The sequence below is a fragment of the Sapajus apella genome, unplaced genomic scaffold (assembly GCF_009761245.1).
Source record: "Sapajus apella isolate SASKATOON/1434 unplaced genomic scaffold, GSC_monkey_1.0 scaffold48, whole genome shotgun sequence".
In the NCBI taxonomy this organism is placed as follows: domain Eukaryota; kingdom Metazoa; phylum Chordata; class Mammalia; order Primates; family Cebidae; genus Sapajus; species Sapajus apella.
In genome coordinates, this window is record NW_022436988.1 from 8,148,795 (window position 1) to 8,166,613 (window position 17,819).

At 54.7% G+C, this 17,819-nt stretch overlaps 2 protein-coding genes across 19 annotated transcripts in view; one reads left to right on the forward strand and one right to left on the reverse strand.

Moving 5' to 3' along the window:
- Nucleotides 1–1,043: 1,043 nt before the first annotated feature.
- RAB37 (RAB37, member RAS oncogene family) overlaps nucleotides 1,044–17,819 on the reverse strand; it is a 70,598-nt gene continuing 53,822 nt past the window's right edge. Inside the window, exons 2-10 of one of the 11 annotated variants that reach the window (XM_032241808.1) lie at nucleotides 16,127–16,237; nucleotides 6,725–6,835; nucleotides 5,068–5,109; nucleotides 4,497–4,563; nucleotides 4,351–4,403; nucleotides 3,320–3,385; nucleotides 2,745–2,801; nucleotides 2,590–2,666; nucleotides 1,044–2,394 (exon numbers count right to left, since the gene is read on the reverse strand). In XM_032241808.1, coding sequence (XP_032097699.1) covers nucleotides 2,289–2,394; nucleotides 2,590–2,666; nucleotides 2,745–2,801; nucleotides 3,320–3,385; nucleotides 4,351–4,403; nucleotides 4,497–4,563; nucleotides 5,068–5,109; nucleotides 6,725–6,835; nucleotides 16,127–16,237 — 690 coding nt within the window. In that variant the 3' untranslated portion in view covers nucleotides 1,044–2,288. Of the gene's footprint in view, nucleotides 2,395–2,589; nucleotides 2,802–3,319; nucleotides 3,386–4,350; nucleotides 4,404–4,496; nucleotides 4,564–5,067; nucleotides 5,110–6,724; nucleotides 6,836–9,806; nucleotides 10,097–10,225; nucleotides 11,311–16,126; nucleotides 16,238–17,819 lie in introns of those variants that run through there. The other 10 variants (XM_032241812.1, XM_032241811.1, XM_032241806.1 and 7 more) reach the window with 10 other exon arrangements.
- Nucleotides 5,104–17,819, forward strand: part of CD300LF (CD300 molecule like family member f) — a 42,381-nt gene continuing 29,665 nt past the window's right edge. For 4 of the 8 annotated variants that reach the window (XM_032241797.1, XM_032241799.1, XM_032241800.1 and 1 more), the window contains exon 1: nucleotides 5,105–5,621. The gene's annotated coding sequence lies outside the window, so the exon portion shown is untranslated. Of the gene's footprint in view, nucleotides 5,622–17,819 lie in introns of all 8 variants that reach the window. The other 4 variants (XM_032241803.1, XM_032241804.1, XM_032241802.1 and 1 more) reach the window with 2 other exon arrangements.

Consider the following 17,819-nt stretch of genomic DNA (forward strand, 5'->3'; position numbering starts at 1 on the left):
GAATGATTTTGGCAGTGAATGACAATTCCATTAACTGGACACCCCTCCCACACTCACTTCAAAGAAACAGTGGACAGGATGTGCTTTCCAAAATACTGCAATTTAATTCTGAAAAACTCAAATGCAAGAGGCCCAGAGCTGTCTAGGTGATTGGATCTCCTGCAACCTGTCTTGGGCCCCAGAAGAGACTGGCAATGTCAGGCTCCTCCCTGCTGTGCCTGGGAAAGGCCACGGAGAACTTCCTTATCGGGCCCAAACTGGAGCCGCTGACTGCTCAGAGCAAGATTTCTGCCTTGAAAGCAAATGCAGTAGCCTCAGAAATGTGCAGCACATGCTTCTTCCTCCCTGTCTCCCCCTCCCCAGGCCTACAGAGCTGCAGAAAAGGTGCCTGTAGGTCATGACCTCGTGTCTCCTGTCCACTTCCAATGGCAGGGGTCAAAGCTTTGGGAGACATGTGACCAAGGAGGCCACAGGAACTCCTTGCTACCTCTCTCTCTACCCCAGACGTACCCACATGGACTTGTTTTACACATACTGCATTGGTTTAATTCGTTCATGGGTGACCTCCCACCCCCTAACCTGACTCAGTAGGAGGGGAGGTAAAGCGGTTTAGGCCCTGGTATCTGTTTGAGAAGTTAAAAAAAAGGTGGCCAGGTATGGTGGCTCACGCCTGTAATCCTAGTACTTTGGGAGGCTGAGGTGGGCGGATTGCCTGAGCTCAGGAGTTTGAGACCAGCCTGGGCAACACGGTGAAACCCCATCTCTACTAAAATACAAAAAATTAGCCAGGTGTGGTGGCATGTGCCTGTAGTCCCAGCTACTTGGGAGACTGAGGCAGGAAAATCACTTGAACCCGGGAGCTGAGATGGCGCCACTGCACTCCAGCCTGGGCAGCAGAATGAGACAAGTCTCCAAAAAAAAAAAAAAAAAAAAGGCATGGGTGGTCAGGGAGGAGGCAGAGCTTGGGTTTAAAGGGATGAATGTCAGTGGGGTTTGCTGAGTCTCATCTCCCACCAGCTCCAGGAGCCAGGGATTCCTCTTTGTTCACAACACATTCCAAACCTAGGAAAGGGATTTCTCCTTATCTGGCTCTTAACTCAGGAAAGCTAAACATTTCGGCTGTTTGAAGAAATCGCCTGTGGAGCTGCATGCCTGCCAAAGGATTGGGATAAGAAGAAACATCTAGGCTGGGCGTGGTGGCTCCTGCCTGTAATCCCACCCTAGGCTGGCAGGTCCCTTGAGCTCAGGAGTTCAAGACTAGCCTAAGCAACATGGCAAAACCCTGTGTCTACAAAAAATACAAAAATCAGCCAGGCGTTGTGGTGCACACCAGTAATCCCAGCTACTTGGGAGGCTGAGATGGAAGGATCGCTTGAGCTCCAGGGGACAGAGGTTGCAGTGGGCAGAGATTGCACCACTGCACCCCAGCCTTGGTGACAGAGCAAGACTCCATCTCAAAAAAATAAAAAGCAGAAAGTCTTTTCCTAGTTCTGACCTGAGGTTTTTAGGGGCACAGGCAGAAAGGTAGCTAAGCCAGGGGTTCAGCGGAGAGGGGCTTCCCCAGGATCTGAGGTCCAGAGAACAGGAGCCTGGAACCAGTATTTCCAGGTACCCCAATGTGCTTGTGTGCTGGAGAAAGGGGGCACGCCTCCAGGGGGGTGTTAGTAAGGCCAGAGGTCGCCAGCCAGACCCTAGTCTCTGCTCTTTGGCTTCCCCCTCCTATCTCCCGTATCTCTTAACGTCTCTGAGGCTTTGGTCTCCCTCACAGCACAAAGGCTCACGTATTTGGGGGATGGGGCACAGATAAGCTCCTGGAGAGCAGGAGCCAGTGAAGGCTGCGGTCAGCTCAGCCTCTCCCCAGCTGAACTGAGGGTGAGGTGGAGTCATCACCTGCCCTCACCCCCAAAGTGCATCTGTGTCCCCTGGGGCGGAGCTGGGGACGTAACATCACCACCTTTGTTATGTCTAGGAGGGAGGCCCAGCCCCACAAGTCCTAGAAAGCAAAAGGGGCACCAGGTCCCAGCCTTGGTTTTCTGGGCATCCAGGTGGTTTTTTTTGGTACTAAATTATGTACTATTAAAATAAAAGCTAAGTGTTTTACCCTCCCCGTGGATGGGGAGACCGCAGGAACTCAAGCAGGAGCTGGAGTACTGCTCCCTGGCAGGAACGGGCTGTGCACTGGGTCCTCCATCTTTCGCCCAATTGGCTCAGGCGCTCGGAATAAGCCAGGCCTGCGGGGATGGCTGCATCCCCTGGACCTCCGGAGCCTCCTCTCTGCCCCTTGGGATTCACACGAAGGAACAGCAGCTGGAGCGCTTCTTCTGGGACTCCACATAGTCTCGGATCTGGAAGCTGGGCTCATCCGCTGACTGCCCCGCCCGGTATTTCAGCTCCCTTGAAGAAGAGGCAATAGGCGGGGCTGGGCCCGGCTGGGTTGAGGAGCTGAGCAGCCCCCTCCCCCCTCCCCATGGTCTGGAGCAAATGGACCTCAGCCTGCAGAATGCAGGTGTGTCCAGGGGCGGGGCCCTGCTGGATTCCTGGAGGGTGCCGCCCTGCCCTACACAGTTCCCTTCCCTGCTCAGCTCTCACTTGGCGATGGCCAGAAAGGCTAACTCCACGTTCATGCCCGTCTTGGCGCTGGTCTCCAGGAAGGGAACTCCGTACTCCTGCCCGGGAGAGTGTGTCCTCAGGGCCAGCCTCAGGCTGCCCCCACCCTTCACCCTGTCCCACAGACAGCCACTTACCCTGGCCAGGGTCTCTCCGTCCTCCGAACGGATCACTCTTTCGCTGCTCATATCCGCCTGTCAAGCCCAAATGGGTCACTCTGGGGAAGAAGGCCTCCGCCCCAGCCGGACCGTATTTTGCCCCAGGCATAGGCACTGCCTGCCCTCTGCTGGTGGCTCAAGGCACTGCGGGCAGGTGAGATTGGCTTGGGGCCAGGGTTTCTGCCCAATTTGCTACCAGCTTTGGGATCTCACCTTTGGTAAAGGGTGTGGTGACCCAATCTTGGAAGGGGACAGCAGTTGGGGCTAACTCTTTGCAGTCTTAGCCCCTGACCTAGGACCCTGTTCACTCTTCTCTGTGAGGGGGCTGAGAACTGGGCATCCCTTGCTTTCTCAGGCAACAAGTTGGACTTTCCAGAGCTTTAAAGAGGGCAGGTGGGCTGGGCAGAAACCTCCAGATATGTCTGATCTCCGAGCTGCAGCCTGCAGAGTCCTTTTCAGGAAGGATGCCTAGACAACTGTTCTTGGGTGGTTATGAGGCTGGCCAGGGCTGAGGAAGTGCAGGGCTGGGCTGACCCTGCCCCGGAGCCACTCACCTTGTTGCCTAGCAGCATGATCACCACATCCCTCTGGGCATACTCATGAATCTCAGTGAGCCAGGCCTGTGGGAGAGGCATGCTGAGACTGGCATTCTCCTCCTGCCGCCCCTTCCTTCTTCTGCCCGGTTTGACTATCCCCAGTTACTGACTACCTTCAACATGATGCCCTGTGGAGTCTCTCATCTGTACCTTTGTTCTGGCCTGTCCAGGCCTGGGTGGCCTTCCTTGTGGCTCACACAATGGCTTCACCCTCCCCATTTCATGCTGTACAACTGTCAGTTCTGTGGAAGATCCAGCTGTATGGAGACCTTATCTAACAAATCAGTTGGTTGTCACCAGTGATTTCTTGGTGTGTCCTCTTGAAGATTCTAAGACCACATAAGGGTTTCAGTGATCAAAAGTACTGTGATCGATTAGTGATGTCTGCCACAAGCATGGGGTTGGAGGTGGCAGTATGAGTGCCGTGGATTTTCCATCCTTTTTCTATATAGATGTTTTATTCTCCTAGTTTGCTTGTCAGCAAACTGTCCTTGAGGTCAGGGAATTCATGAATCCTATACAGTGTTGTGCACCGAATTGGTGCTCGAATTTATCAAATTTTTGTCTCTATAATAGTTTGGTTGTGAGGACATAGCCACTCACTCTGCCTGACTGAGTCACTTTCTTGCAACTTGCCCTGGATGTATGTGTGGACTTTTCTGGTTGGGTTTTTCCCCTTGGTCTCTGTGGATAATTATCCAGGGTGGAGTGGGGGCCGTTCTGAACACTTTGTCACGAAACACTTTCATGAATCAGAATGAGGGCTATGCAAGTGGCACAAGGTCACAGCCGCCTGCTTGGCTTTCATGCCCACATGGCCATCAAATATAAAGCAGCAGATATGACTTCTGAGTCACAAGCAGGTGTTTTTCAGAAGGCAGCAGGATTCCACGCTCCACCCCCATTCCACAGGGCCGGAATCAGCCTCAGCCTGCGTAGACCTTGCTGTGGCTGCTTATGGGTGGGAGTCTGGGGAAGGGAGGACCTACCCTGATGTTGTCAAAAGAAGCCTTGTTGGTGATGTCATACAGCAGAAGCAAGGCTGGAGGGGGAGAGGATCACAGAGGGGACTTAGGCAGCAGCACGGGTGCTACCAAGGGGCTGGGGTAGGGGATGGAGGGTGCAAGGGACTTACCCTGAGCATCTCTGTAATAAGCATGGGTGACGCTTCGGAACCGTTCCTGCCCAGCGGTGTCCCAGATCTGGGAAGAGATGGAGAAATGGTTAGAAGGAGGCAGGGTGCAAGGACTGTCCTGGGTGGAGGGGGCCTGCTTTGTGGTATGGGATGTCTGTGGGAAGGTGGGGCTGTTTCCTTCTTTAGGTTCTCATGAGCTCCTGAGCATCCGATGACCTAGAGAGTAGCAGTTATTGAGTTCTCAAGCTCATTCGGAATCATCTCCTCTCCGCCAGCCCAGGGATTGGGGATGTCCCACCTCCTAAGAGCAGACAAAGCCTAGGCAGCTGGGGAGGAGACGGATGGAGGCTAAACTTGACTGAAGGCATTTTGAGTTGCCTTTCTTAGATGAGAGGGTGCCTGGGAACCGCTTTTTCTGCAGACATCAAACAAACAAAACCCATTTCCTCTCCTGGGCCCCACAGGAAATTACCCCAGGCAGAGGGCAGGGCTGCAGGCCTCCTGTGGTTCAGGGTGAGAAGCAAGGGCAGATCCTCCACCGTCCCTCCCTAACCCCTGCCTCTGGTCTCACCTGCAGCTTCACCCTCATGCCATCCACGGTCACCACCTTGTTCTGAAAGAGAAAAAGGCAGAGGCTGGGAGGGCAGGAGTCGGGTGGCTCTTCAGCTCTGCAGACAACCTGTCCTTGGTCCCTCTCCAGGGCTAGAGTGGGTGCAGCGAGCCCCAGAACCATCTCCAGCCGGATCATATCATCAGGGTAGCTGGAACCCTGTCTGACACCTCCACTGTGGAGTCCTCTCTTCTGGGGACTGTGTCTGCCCTTCACATAACAGCAGGGCAAGAGGAGCCTGAGAAGCTTCCTGGCTCTCTCCAGGGATCAGGCAGCCCAGGGCTGGAGGCCTGGGTGCTGCTGGAGGCCCTGCCCTTTTTTTCACTTTGGTCTCCCTCTCCTGGAGCCTGGCCTGGGACTGTGACTGAGCCCCTGCAGATGGGGTGCTTGCCTGCATCCTGGGGACCCGAGGCTACATCTGCAGCGGCATCTTTCCTCTAGCTGCCCACTAATTCTCTAGTGAAGGAAGCGTTTGCCTTCTGCCTGCTTGAAGCTGTAGAGCGCCACCTGCCAGGGTAAGATCTTTTCTCTATTGGATGCTTTGGGTGTGTAGCACTCAGCATCTCTGACGAGGATTTGTAAGATGGAGTCATCAAGGTGAGAGGGAGGGTCCCTGGTAAAAAAGGGTAGCCCCCCCGGGCCCCCCACCCTTTTTTTTTTTTTTTTTGGAGATGGGGTCTCACTCTGTCACCCAGGCTGGAGTGCAGTGGTGCGATCTTGGCTCACTGCAACCTCCACCTCCCGGGTTCAAGCAATTCCCTGCCTCAGCCGCCCGAGTAGCTGAGATTACAGATGGCTGCCACCATGCCCGGCTAATGTTTATATTTTTAGTAGAGACGGGGTTTCAGTGTCTTGGCCAGGCTAGCCTTGAACTTCTGACCTCTTGATCCACCCACCTCAGCCTCCCAAAGTGCTGGGATTACAGGCTTGAACCACCGCACCTGGTGTTTTTTTTTTTTTTTTGTTTTTATTTTTTTTTTTTTTTTTTACTAGTTTTACTTTTACTGGTTTGAACTAGGGTTACAGGTGCACGCCACCATGCCTGGAATTTTTTTTTTTTTTTTGTATTTTCAGTAGAGACAGTGTTTAACTATGTTGACCAGGCTGGTCTTGAACTCCTGACCTCAGGTGATCCTCCTGCCTTGGCCTCCTGAAGTGCTGGGATTACAAGTGTGAACCACTGCACTGGGCCAAGCCCAGTTACTAAACCCCAGAGCAGGGCTGTGCTTCCCAGGAACTCCAGAAAGACTGCTTGACTTTTGAGGTCTTGCCAAAGGGGTGCAGATAGGAGGGCAAGGAGCAGGGGCTCTGAGGGCCAAGACATTCTGCTTATGCCGTGTGTGTGGCTGCCCTGCTTGGGAGAAGTCTCCCAGGAATGGAGGTGGACATGAAGTCTCAGTCTTGTTTTCTTGCATCCTGTAGTTGGGCAAGAAGCCAACCCTGCCCAGTCTACTTTGATCTGGCCACTTCTGTGGTCCTGGGGGAGTGGGTTGTGTGCCCTCCAGCCCTGAGCCTCGGGAGTCCCTGGGAGCCAGGGTGAGCAATGGGAGGGCAACCCCCTGTGCCTGAGCCACAGCCCTGGCTTGCTGCTGGAAGCAGGTGCCTGCAGCCACCTCACCCTGAAGTCTATGCCGACAGTGGCTATGAAGGCTCCGGACAGGAAGGCCCCATCTTTGAACTGGATCAGGAAACACGTTTTGCCGACGCCTGAGTCTCCCAGAAGCATCACCTAGGAGGTGGGGGCAGAGGCAGTTAATAGGGAGTCAGAGGGAGCTTCCGGGATTCCAGGAGGGACACATGGAGAGGATCAGAGAAGTGGGTGCTGGCACGGATGCTGACCGCACCAAGGGGCACTTGCTTCCAGAAAGCCTGCCGCCGCCCTCACCCTGCTTCTCCTCTCCAAGCTCCTTGGCTCAGCCTCCTAGGCTCTCCCTCTGACCCTCCTGCCCTCATTCAAGTTCCTGGAAGCCTGAGTTGAGACCTCACCATGAATAGGTCCCCAAGTGTGCTTGGTGGCTCCAGAGAAACACCACATTTGCACAGTCTAGATGCTGGCCACATTTGCCCATAGCCACATCATGCAGAGATTCCGCCCCTCTGTGTACTCATGTCATCCCTTGTCCATTCCTGAATACACGCATGGGCTGGGCTACACTGATAGGAAAGGAAGTGTCAATATCTTGGACAAGGATTCCCACCCAAGGGAGTCTATCAAGATCTGTTGGGGGTGGGCATGGTCATTTGCATATTCTGTAACGACTATTTTTTGGGGTTTTTTTTTTTGGGGGGGGTTGCAACATTTATTTGGAAGTTTCTAATGACATTTTATGTTTATTAAAAGGTTGCATAAGGCCGGGTGCGGTGGCTCTTGTCTGTAATTCTAGCACTTTGGAGGCTAAGATGGGCGGATTACCTGAGCTCAGGAGTTTAGACCAGCCTGGCCAACATGGCGAAACCCTGTCTCTATTAAAAATACAAAAAACTAGCTGGAAGTGGTGGTGCATGTCTGTAACCTCACTTACTTGGGAGGCTGAGGCAGGAGAATAGCTTGAACCCAGGAAGCAGAAGTTGTAGTGAGCCGAAATTGCACCACTGCACTCCAGCCTGGGTAACTGGGTGAGACTCTGTCTCAAAAAAAAAAAAAAAAAAAAAGTGCTGGGCACAGTGGCTCACGTCTATAATCCAGCACTTTTGGAGGCTGAGGTGGGCGGATCCCCTGAGGTCAGGAGTTCTAGACCAGCCTGACCAATATGATGAAACCCCATCTTTACTAAAAATACAAAAATTAACCAGCATGGTGGCATGCTCCTGTAATCCCAGCTAGTCGGGAGGCTGAGACGGGAGAATAGCTTGCAATCGGGAGGCGGAGGTTGCAGTGAGCCGAGATCACGCCATTGCACTCCAGCCTGGGCAACAGGAGGAAAATTCCATCTCAAAAAGAAAAAAACTGCATGAATTAGGGAAAGTTAAAATTTATACTAAAGTGGGGAGATGTATAGTCAGAAGTTCTTTCAGCAGAAACCTTCCACGTGGGACGCATGGCTGCAGATCGGCATCCTGGGGTTGCTGTGGGTAGCAGGGGCAGAAGTGCCAGGGAGGGAACCTATGGAGGGGTATGGCCCTCTCCATTACTGTCTGGTGAGGCTCTGCTCATCTTCTCCAGGGACACGAAGGAATGGTGGAGAAGAGCCCTTTGTCCCGTCGTTCACCAGTCTTGGAGAACAGGGGTCTAGACCCAATGCTGGATTTTCCCAACTGCTGGTTAGATGGCTTCATGGGTTGAGCGGGGACTAGGTTTGAATTATTTTTGAGGCTCTGAATTTGACTGAGGAGCCCAAAGGCATTCCTGTTGTTGGCATGGGGTACTGGGATTAGTTAACTTTGGTGGAGAGGCAGGGGCGGCTGAGCAGAAGGGGTATGAAGGATGGGTCTTGGTTTGTAAATGGCCTACTGTGTGACTTCAGGAAGATTCCTTAACCTTTCTGTGGCATGGTTTCCATAGTTGGTAGAAGGAGGAGGGATAATTTCTTTGAGGCCTTTCTAGAGTCTGGTCATGGCTAGGGCCAATCATCGTGGTGCGAACCACCCAGGGAAGAGTTGGCCAGGGGTGGGAACTGCCTGCCTGTGGCCCCCATCACCCGTCTGGTCCAAGGAGTGCCTGCCAGGCTCCGCTCAGAGGGTCCTGGGCTCAGTCCCCTGGGGCAGTTCCGGGGAGGCTGGGGACCAACTCTCCTGCCAATGTTGCTTGGCCTGGGAACAGATGGCCTGGTGGGGGATAGGAGCTCTCTGGAGCCTGCACTCCTCCCTGGCTCCTGGGTTCCAGCCCCGGAGCAGGAAGGAGGTGGGGAGGGCCACTCTTTGTGTACTTTACAGATCACAGCTGCCTTGAGCAAACGATGCCAGCTACCCACCCAGCTTGGTGATTCCACCAAACACAAACAGCTGCCTAGCCTGGCCACCTCCTAGGCAAACAACCCAGCTGGTTTGCAGGGCAACAAGGTCAGGCAGTCCCCCTCAGCCTGGGGCCTGGGCAGCAGCAGCTCCCCCTTCCCCGAGGGTGCAGGGGCCCATTTCCTGCCACAAGCCCACACAGGACGCCTATCTCAACGGCTCTGGGCAGATGACTTGCTGAGTGGCTTCCCCTGAAACACTGGGGTGGAGGCTGAGGCTTCCAGCAAGGGTGAGCCCTGGTGTTGGGGAGGAAACCGAGGCACAGAGAGAGGCAGGTCTCCTTCAAGGCCATGCAGCAGAATCCAGGATAGCCCTCATGCCACCCCTAACCCTGCAGAGAAGTGGAAGCTCTAGGCTCCTTCAGCAATTCTTTCAGAGTTTCTGGTACCTGCTCACTCTAAGGACACAGATGGAAAGGGACAGACCAGTGTCCACTGCTGCCCCCACCCGCTTCCATACAGGGCACTCCTGTAGAGGGAGCAAGCCCCAGAGAGCAGCCCAGGAGCTCTGTCAAGTGCAGGATGTGAGAGACCATCCACTGAGATCTTTCTCAGGTTGGAAGAATTCCCAGGTGGGCTGCAGGCCGGCTGGCAACCTCCTTCTGGGAGGAGGGGCTTCGGATTGAGAGAGGAAGGTGGGGAGGCAGTTCCTGGAGCGGGTGGAAAGGGAGGGGAGCAGCTGGGGGACCTCAGGCCTCAAACCTGGATGTCAGGTCTCAGCTCAGAGCTTAGCTCGGAAAATGGCATTACCGCCAGTTGCTCCGCCAGCAGGGGACGTCCTCTCCGAGTCTCCGTGAGGTCCCCATCTCCCAGGGCTTCCCGGCCTGAGCTCCCAGCGCTTCCCAACCATGAGAGTTGTGCGCTTAACCCTCACCAAGAAGCATGGGCTCCCGGGGGCTCAAATCGGCCAGAGTGTGGCAGAAGAGAACTGAGTTGGGGCCGGCGGGGGGATCACTCAGTCCTGGCGATCTTCCGCGCCCCGCCCCCACCGAACCAGCAGAGACCCCTAGGGCTTGGGACGGCCCCAGGGGCTGTGTCCTGACCCTCTCTCCCTCCCACCTCTGGGAGACCCAGATACCCGCGGGGGGAGGGCTGAGTCCAACCCAGACGCAGCCAGGAAGGGGCTTGCGCCGAGGAGGGCGGGGGTCTCACGGAGAAGGCCCACCCACCTTGCCCGTGAGGTCGTAGCTCGAACTGCAGGGCGGGGAGCGATTGGGAGCCTCGCCATCCCGGGTGGCAGTGACGCCTGCCGTGCCCGTCATGTCCCCAGACGAGAGGTGAGCAGGGCCGGCCCGCAGGCGAGCGAGAGCGCAGGAGCCGCCCCGCCCACTCCTCCCCTCCCTAGACCAGGACCCCGCAGGCTCCTCCCTCCTTCCCGCCGCCCCCTGGACGCCACCGGCTAGGAGCTGGCTGTTCCCCGAGGGCGCGCAGAGCCGCGGGGTTGGTGCCAAGGGACGGACGGCTTTCCCGAGCAACACTGGCCCGGCTCTTTGGGCTTGGGCCACATCTTCCGGTCCCCTGTGGTCTCCAGCCGCGGGCTTGGTTGCCCCCGGGGGAGCGGGCGGCGGGGACCCCGCCTGCTGCGGACTCGTTCCCGTAGCCGCTGCGCAGCGCGACAGCAGGCGGCGCCCGAGCTCCGGGCCGTGGGCGGTCCCCAGGTGGCTAGGCGGGGACCGGGGGACCCCTGGGCTGCGCCTCTGCGGATAGCGCCCAGACAGTTCCGCTTCTGCTAAGGCACCGGCCCGAGCTCATCTGAACATAGTTTTGTTAACCAACCCACAGTCGCCTTGCAGCACGAGTGAGCTGAGGTGCTTTGGGGCCTCTGGCTGGTGCGGGGACTTTGACCCTGGATCACCCTGGCCTGTTGGGCTGTACCCAGAACGTCCCACCAGGGGAGAGCGCAGCACACATCTCCCAGTGGACGGCTCCTGAAGGCGGGGCGGGCCTTCTTAACCTGTGACACTCACCCTGGCCCGGAGGAGGAGCCAAATGAATTCATGAAGTCGTGGATCATTTTGAGCAGAGCTGCCAGGATATCCCAGGCACCAGGCAGCTTCTGGTGACAGAGGGTGGGGAGTGTGTCTGGGGTTGCCAGTAGCAGAGCTCAGGGGCTCTGTGACCTGGGCCGCCCTTTCCATTACCCCCATCTCCACATTCTGTAAGCAGCTTCAGGTTACCAAGGAACAGGACGGGTGCTTTACAGAGGGACTGTTTGAGGGCTGTGTAGGGAGAGGAGAGCTGCAGAGGAGTACCGGCACCTTTTTTTTTTTTTTTTTTTTTTTTTTGACGGAGTTTCACACTGTCGCCCAGCCTGGAGTGCAGTGGTGCGATCTCGCCTCACTGTAACCTCCGCTTCTCTGGTTCAAGCGATTCTCCTGCCTCAGCCTCCTGAGTAGCAGGGATTACAGGTGCGCGGCACCACAAGCGGCTACTTTTTTTTTGTATTTTTAGTAAAGACGAGGTTTCACCATGTTGGCTAAGTTGGTCTCAGACTCCCGACCTCAGGTGATCCTCCCCTTCCTACACTCCCAAAGTGCTGGGATTACAGGCATGAGCCACTGTGCCCGGCCTGCACTTCTTAACTTAGGTGTGGAGGTGAGGAGCAGGGGCAGACGTGGCTTATGGGCCACCCTAGGCCTGTGGGGACTGACTTTGTGTACCAGCCCCCAGCTCTGTATGTTTTTGACATCAGCTGGAGCTATTTTCTGGCAGCTGGGAGAAGTGCCCTGAGTGGGGACAGAATTGATCTCGAGTAAGAAGTGTGTTACCTCTTCTGGAGGTGGGCATGCTATAACCTCAGCTGCGCATAGGGCGGGACTCAAACAGGGAGCCACCGACTGGAGAGGAGGCTGCATAGCCCGCTACAGAGCCGTGGTGTTGGTTGCTATTTGGATGCCAGAGGCTCTTGCTGCAAATAATGCCAGGTCTGCTAATGCCGTGGGCTCCCGGAGACGGAGTCTCACTTTGTCGCCTAGGTTGGAGTGCAGTGGTGGGATCTCAGCTCACTGCAACCTCTGCCTCCCAACTTCAAGCAATTCTCCTGCTTCAGCCTCTGGAGCAGCTGGGACTACAGGCACCCACCACCACACCTGGCTAATTTTTGTATTCTTAGTAGAGATAAGGTTTCACTATGCTGGTCTCGAACTGCTAAACTCAGGCGATATGCCCGCCTTGGCCTCCCAAAGTCCAAAGTGCTGGGATTACAAGCCTGAGCCACTGCACCCGACCTGGGATACAATTTTCTTTCCCTCCCTTCCTCCCTCCCTCCCTCCCTCTCTCCCTCCCTTCCTTCCTTCCTTCTTTCTTTTCTTTCGAGATGGAGCTCTGTTGCCCAGGCTGGAGTGCAATGGTACGATCTTGGCTCACTGAATGTCTGCTTCCCAGGTTCAAGCCATTCTTCCACCTCAGCCTCCCGAGTAGCTGGGTTTACAGGTGCCCACCATCATTAATGGCTAATTTTTGTAGAGACAGGGTTTCACCACATTGGCCAGGCTGGTCTTGAACTCCTGACCCCAGGTGATCCGCCCACCTTAGCCTCCCAACGTGTTGGGATTACAAGCGTGAGCCACTGTGCCTGACTTGGATGCTGGTTTTCATTGCAGGAGGTAGACAGTGGAGGAAGAATGAGAGAGGGGACGGGGGCGTGCCCCGTGCTCAACTTCTACTGTAAACCATGCTGTTATAGGTTGAATTGTGTCCCTCAGAGATAGGTTGAAGTCTGAACCGCCAGCCCCTCAGATCGTGCCCTTACTCGGAAATGTGGTCATTGCAGATATTCATTAAGATGAGGTTATACTGCCGTAGGGTGGGCCATTAATCCAGTATGACTGGTGTCATGAGAAGAGAGAGACACAGGGGAAAGATGGCCAGGTGAAGGCAGAGGCAAGATGAGCCATGCGGCTGCAAGCCAAGGAATGCCAAGGGCTCCTGGGAGCCGCCAGGGCCGCGGAAGAGGAAGGAAGGGCCCTTCCCTGGAGCCTTCAGAGGGAACGTGGCCTTGCCGGTACCTTGAGTTCAGATTTCCAGCCTCCAGCTGTGGTTTGTGTTGTTGGCTCCAAGGCCCTCTGTGTCCTCTGGTGGGTTTGGAATAGAGAGGGTTGAACATCAGCGTGGGTCATCCAGAAGGAGCAGCGAAACTTCCTTGCTGCATTGCTGCATTAGTTTGAATGGAGGATTCTGATCGAGCGACAAAGTCCTTGAACACGGAGAGAGGAGCTGCGGGCTCTCCTCTGGGCAGTCCCTGTCTGGCCTGCTGGGTCTGCGGTGTGTGGGCAATGTCATACTTGGAGGGTGTGTACACTCTCCCCAGGGCCTCTGTAACGTCCTGCAGGGTGTTCAAGGGCAGCCTTGGGTGAGTCCCCCCCGGGGGGAGTGGGCCGTGGGGACCCCACCTGCTGCGGACACATTCAGGCAGGGGATGAGCAGAGTGAGGGTATTTTATTTATTTATTTTTTGAGATGGGGTCTTGCTCTGTTGCCTAGGCTGGAGTGCAATGGCGCTATCTCAGCTCACTGCAATCTCTGCCTCCCGGTTCAAGCTATTCCCCTGCCTCAGCCTCCTGAGTAGTTGGGACTGCAGGCTCATGCCACCACGCCTGGCTAATTTTTGTATTTTTAGTAGAGATGGGGTTTTGCTATGTTGGCCAGGCTGGTCTCAAACTCCTGGCCTCAAGTGATCTGCCCACCTCAATCTCCCAAACTGCTGTGATTACAGGCGTGAGCCACTGTGCCTGGCCTGAGTGAGGGTTTTGAAAGAGGAATTTTGCAGCAGTCTTAAGGCAAGACTAGGGAATTTGGGGGAAACTGAGGAGAGAGGTAATAAGGAGGACCTGAACTGTGGTGGGAGGGACTGGCTGGTGAACCCTACTGACGTCAGGGCCCCATAACCGCATCGGCAGGACCCCCACAGCCAGTTTGATAGAGGTGGTGTTGGAGAATTTAGGGAAGGTCTTGGCTGAGAGGCATCTACGCAGGACCTGGGGAGATTCCACTTCCAGAAGGCAGTGGGTCTGGTAGTTTATGGGGTGAAGGCATGCCCCAGGCAGTTACCTTGCTCACTTCTGGCTCCTCCAAAGTGGGAGACCAGGGACTCCGTCCTTCCCCTGGCACTTGGGCCGCACTCAGCCTCCTGAGTGGAGCCAGTGGGAGCTTCTGCCTCCCTTCCCATCGCGCAGGAATTCCAGGCTTCAGCCTGGCCGATGATAGGGCCCTTATCCATGCAATATCAAACCTCAGTGTGAAGGACAGATGGGTAAATAATTGTTTGGTAGCCTGGCTCTCTGGGGACCCCTAGACCGCTGCTATCTGGAGGAGACCCTGATATCCTCCAGTTCTTTGCTCAGGTGTCCCCAGACTGAGTTTCTGGCCAGGGCCTCAGGCCTCCACTCAGTGTAAACAGCCAACGGGTTTGTCCTGAGATACACCAGGATGTCGGGTGCTGGCTATGTCCAGGGGGAAAGCCCAGCCTGTCCCGTCTCAGAGCTTTGGGCTCACAGTTTGACCACACATTTTCTTTTTCCTTCAAAAGGAATCAGCCCCAATTTTCTTCCCAAGCTAGCGGCAAAATTTGGAGATCTCACCTCTGTGGTCTGTGGAATGTGAATCAGATTTTGTATGTCTGATTCAGCCACATTCACCCCACATCTTGAAGAGATGTGGTGTGCCCCTGAGGGCAGGGTGTACCCTGGCTGCTAACAGCAGACTGGGCCTGGGCTGGGGCGGGTGACGCCTGGCACCAGGTCATCCTGGTCTGCTTCATGGCAGTGTGGTTCAAGACCTCAGGGATTGCCAGGCAGCCTTGGCCTCCTGGGTCTCAGCTCTGCCCTATTCAGCACTACCAGAGCCCAGCCACTCCCAGTCGGGTGAGAGCCCTGGGCACTGGTGTTTCAGGAATGATTCCAGGCCCCAGAACACACCCGAGTCAGGTTCTCGCTTCCACTTTGCCTCCTGGAAGGTCACCAGGAAACCGTGTCCATTCTGAACCCCTGTCTTCCTGGCTGTGACCCAGTGGGCAAGCCCATTTTCTGGGTTTTCCTCTCTCTCTCTTCCCATCAGCATGGCACTGCTGCGACCCAACCCCGAGTGTGACCTCACAGGCTCTGTGCTCCGGTCCCAGAAGCTCCCAAACATCTGCGTTGTCCAAGAAGAGATGTTTGCTCTTCTCCATCTCGGGATGCTGGGATTCGGGGGTCCCAAGGGAGGGCCCTGCTCCTCCTGTCTCTCCTTGGGAGAGGAGTGGAACCCTCTTCCAAGGTCTTCCCAGGAATTTTAGGGCAGCTGCGGCCGCAGGCATGGGACAGTGCCTGGAGATGGGATGTGTGGGAGAGGAGGGATCTCTTGGTAAGGGGCTGTGGGCAGAAAAAGTCGAGGGTGCTGGGAGGGTGCTGGGAGGGCACTGGGCTTCCTTAACCAGAGCTGCCCTTTTACCATTTTACCGAGGGCTAAACACGGAACTGTAACCTTGGCCTGCCAGCTCCCTGAGACCCGTGTGTCAATCAATGCTAAGTTTGGACTGAGCTGAAAACTTTGTGGTACCTTTGTCCCTCCGGAATCTTCTTGTCCCTCCGGATTCTTCTTGCCTTGGAGGGCTGACCTAAGCGATCCCATATGAAGATTTTTTTTTGCTTTCTGGCTTCCACTTGCGTTCATCCAGTGTGGACCCCCAAAAGGAGATGGGGAGCAGTAGGACAGTGAGGAGGAACAGGGGATTGTTTTCCTGGCTGCCTCCCTGGGGGGCTCCCATGGGCTGCTTGGTCCATCCACTGAAGGTCCCACGCAGCTCCTGCCAGGCGGCTCACCCAACAGTCCCCTTTGCCCCTGGGTTCTGGTGAGGGTGGCTTCCCTTCCTGCTTGAGGCTAGAGGTGAGCGGAGTTTCTGGACTACCCAGGGGCAGTTCACCCTCCCTCCTGGCCACCCAACACCCTCGTGCACCTCGGGGAACAGTCTTCTCGTTAATCCTCCATGAATGAGCCAATGTGAGTGGTGTCCACCTGTTTCCTGCTGGCGCTCAACAGAAACACACTGGGGCCCTGAGCCCAGGTGCAGAGCCGGCAGTGCTGGCCAGTGCTTACCGTGAATCCGATGCCCACAGTAGCCGAGAAGGAGCCCGGGATGAACTTGCCCTGATCAAACTGAACCAGCAGAGACGTCTTTCCCACGCCACTGTCGCCCACCAGGATGGTCTGGAAGGGAGCAACAGAGAGAGGGGTGAGGGGCTGCAATGTGAGTCAGCCTCAGAGATGTCCCTGTGGCTACGGGAGTGGGTTTTTTCTAAGCATGCATGTGCACAACATGAACACACACAAACACACATGCACAAGACACGGACACACACATGCAGACACAGAAAAACACATGTATATATACATACACAGAACACCCATGCACATACAAATAGAAATGCACACACAGAGCACACACATGCAGGCAGACACACACAGAAACACACATGCATACAGAAATACATACACAGACACATATGTACAACACATGCACAAAAAAACATGTACACAGAGAAGCACAGAACATACAAGCACACACACAAACACATGCACACACAGAGAGGACACATATATGCACACAGACACATACACAGACACACAAAACATGTGTACACACAAAAACACACATACATGCATGCAATACACATAGAACACACACATGCACATGCACATGCACACAGAATGTGCACATGCACACAGACACACACAGAAGCACATGTACCAACATGTACACACATATACCAACACATACACACATATACAAATACAAGCACACATGCATACACACAGAAACACATTTGCACAGACATGCATACACACAGACACATGTGCACACACACATGCACACAGAAACACACATGTACACAGATATGCACAGAGACACAGATGCACATGTACACACACAGAAACAGAAACACACAGACATACATACACAGACATGCACACACAGACACACATGAATACACAGAGACATGTGTAACACAAATATATATATATACATACATATGCACATACAGACTTGGGCACATGCACACAGACAAATATACACAGGCACTGACACACAGGCACACACATTCACAGACATGCAGCATATACACAAACATGCACACATGCACAAATATACACACAAATATAAACACAAACACAGCCACAGACATGCACATACATACATGCAAACACATACACATGCACACAGACACACAGACACTCACACATACACCCAGACACACAAACACATTAAAGTCTCGATTTTCCACTGAAGTCACTGAAGAGGCATGAAGGCACAGAGGAGATCTCCCCCCAACCCAAGTTTATGAGCATCTGAAGTGACCATGAGAATGTGTCTTTAGGGTTCCTACCACAGGGGCATAAATGACGGAGGGTCCCCACTGCCATGCTCTAAAATCCATCATTGTTGTATTTGCACCGAAGTCATGCTTCCTACGGGCAATTACCAGCCAAATGCAGAGCAAGGCAGGGACACTGAGACAGCCTTGTGCCTGGGAGACACAGGACCCCTCTAATAGTTGAGTTTGCTCAAGGACTCCCTCATGGCCTTGCACGACCCTCCAGAGACTCCACGGTGGTCTAGGATACTTTCACACAACCTTTCTGACCTCTCTCCTTCACGGGGGATCCAACCTGCATCATGGTGTGAAGGCTCCCCCGGCCTCCCTGGCATCTACTCTGTTTTTCTCATAGGCATTTCCTCCAGTAAAACTCTTGCACATTTAATTTCTTTCTTTTTTTTTTTTTTTTTGAG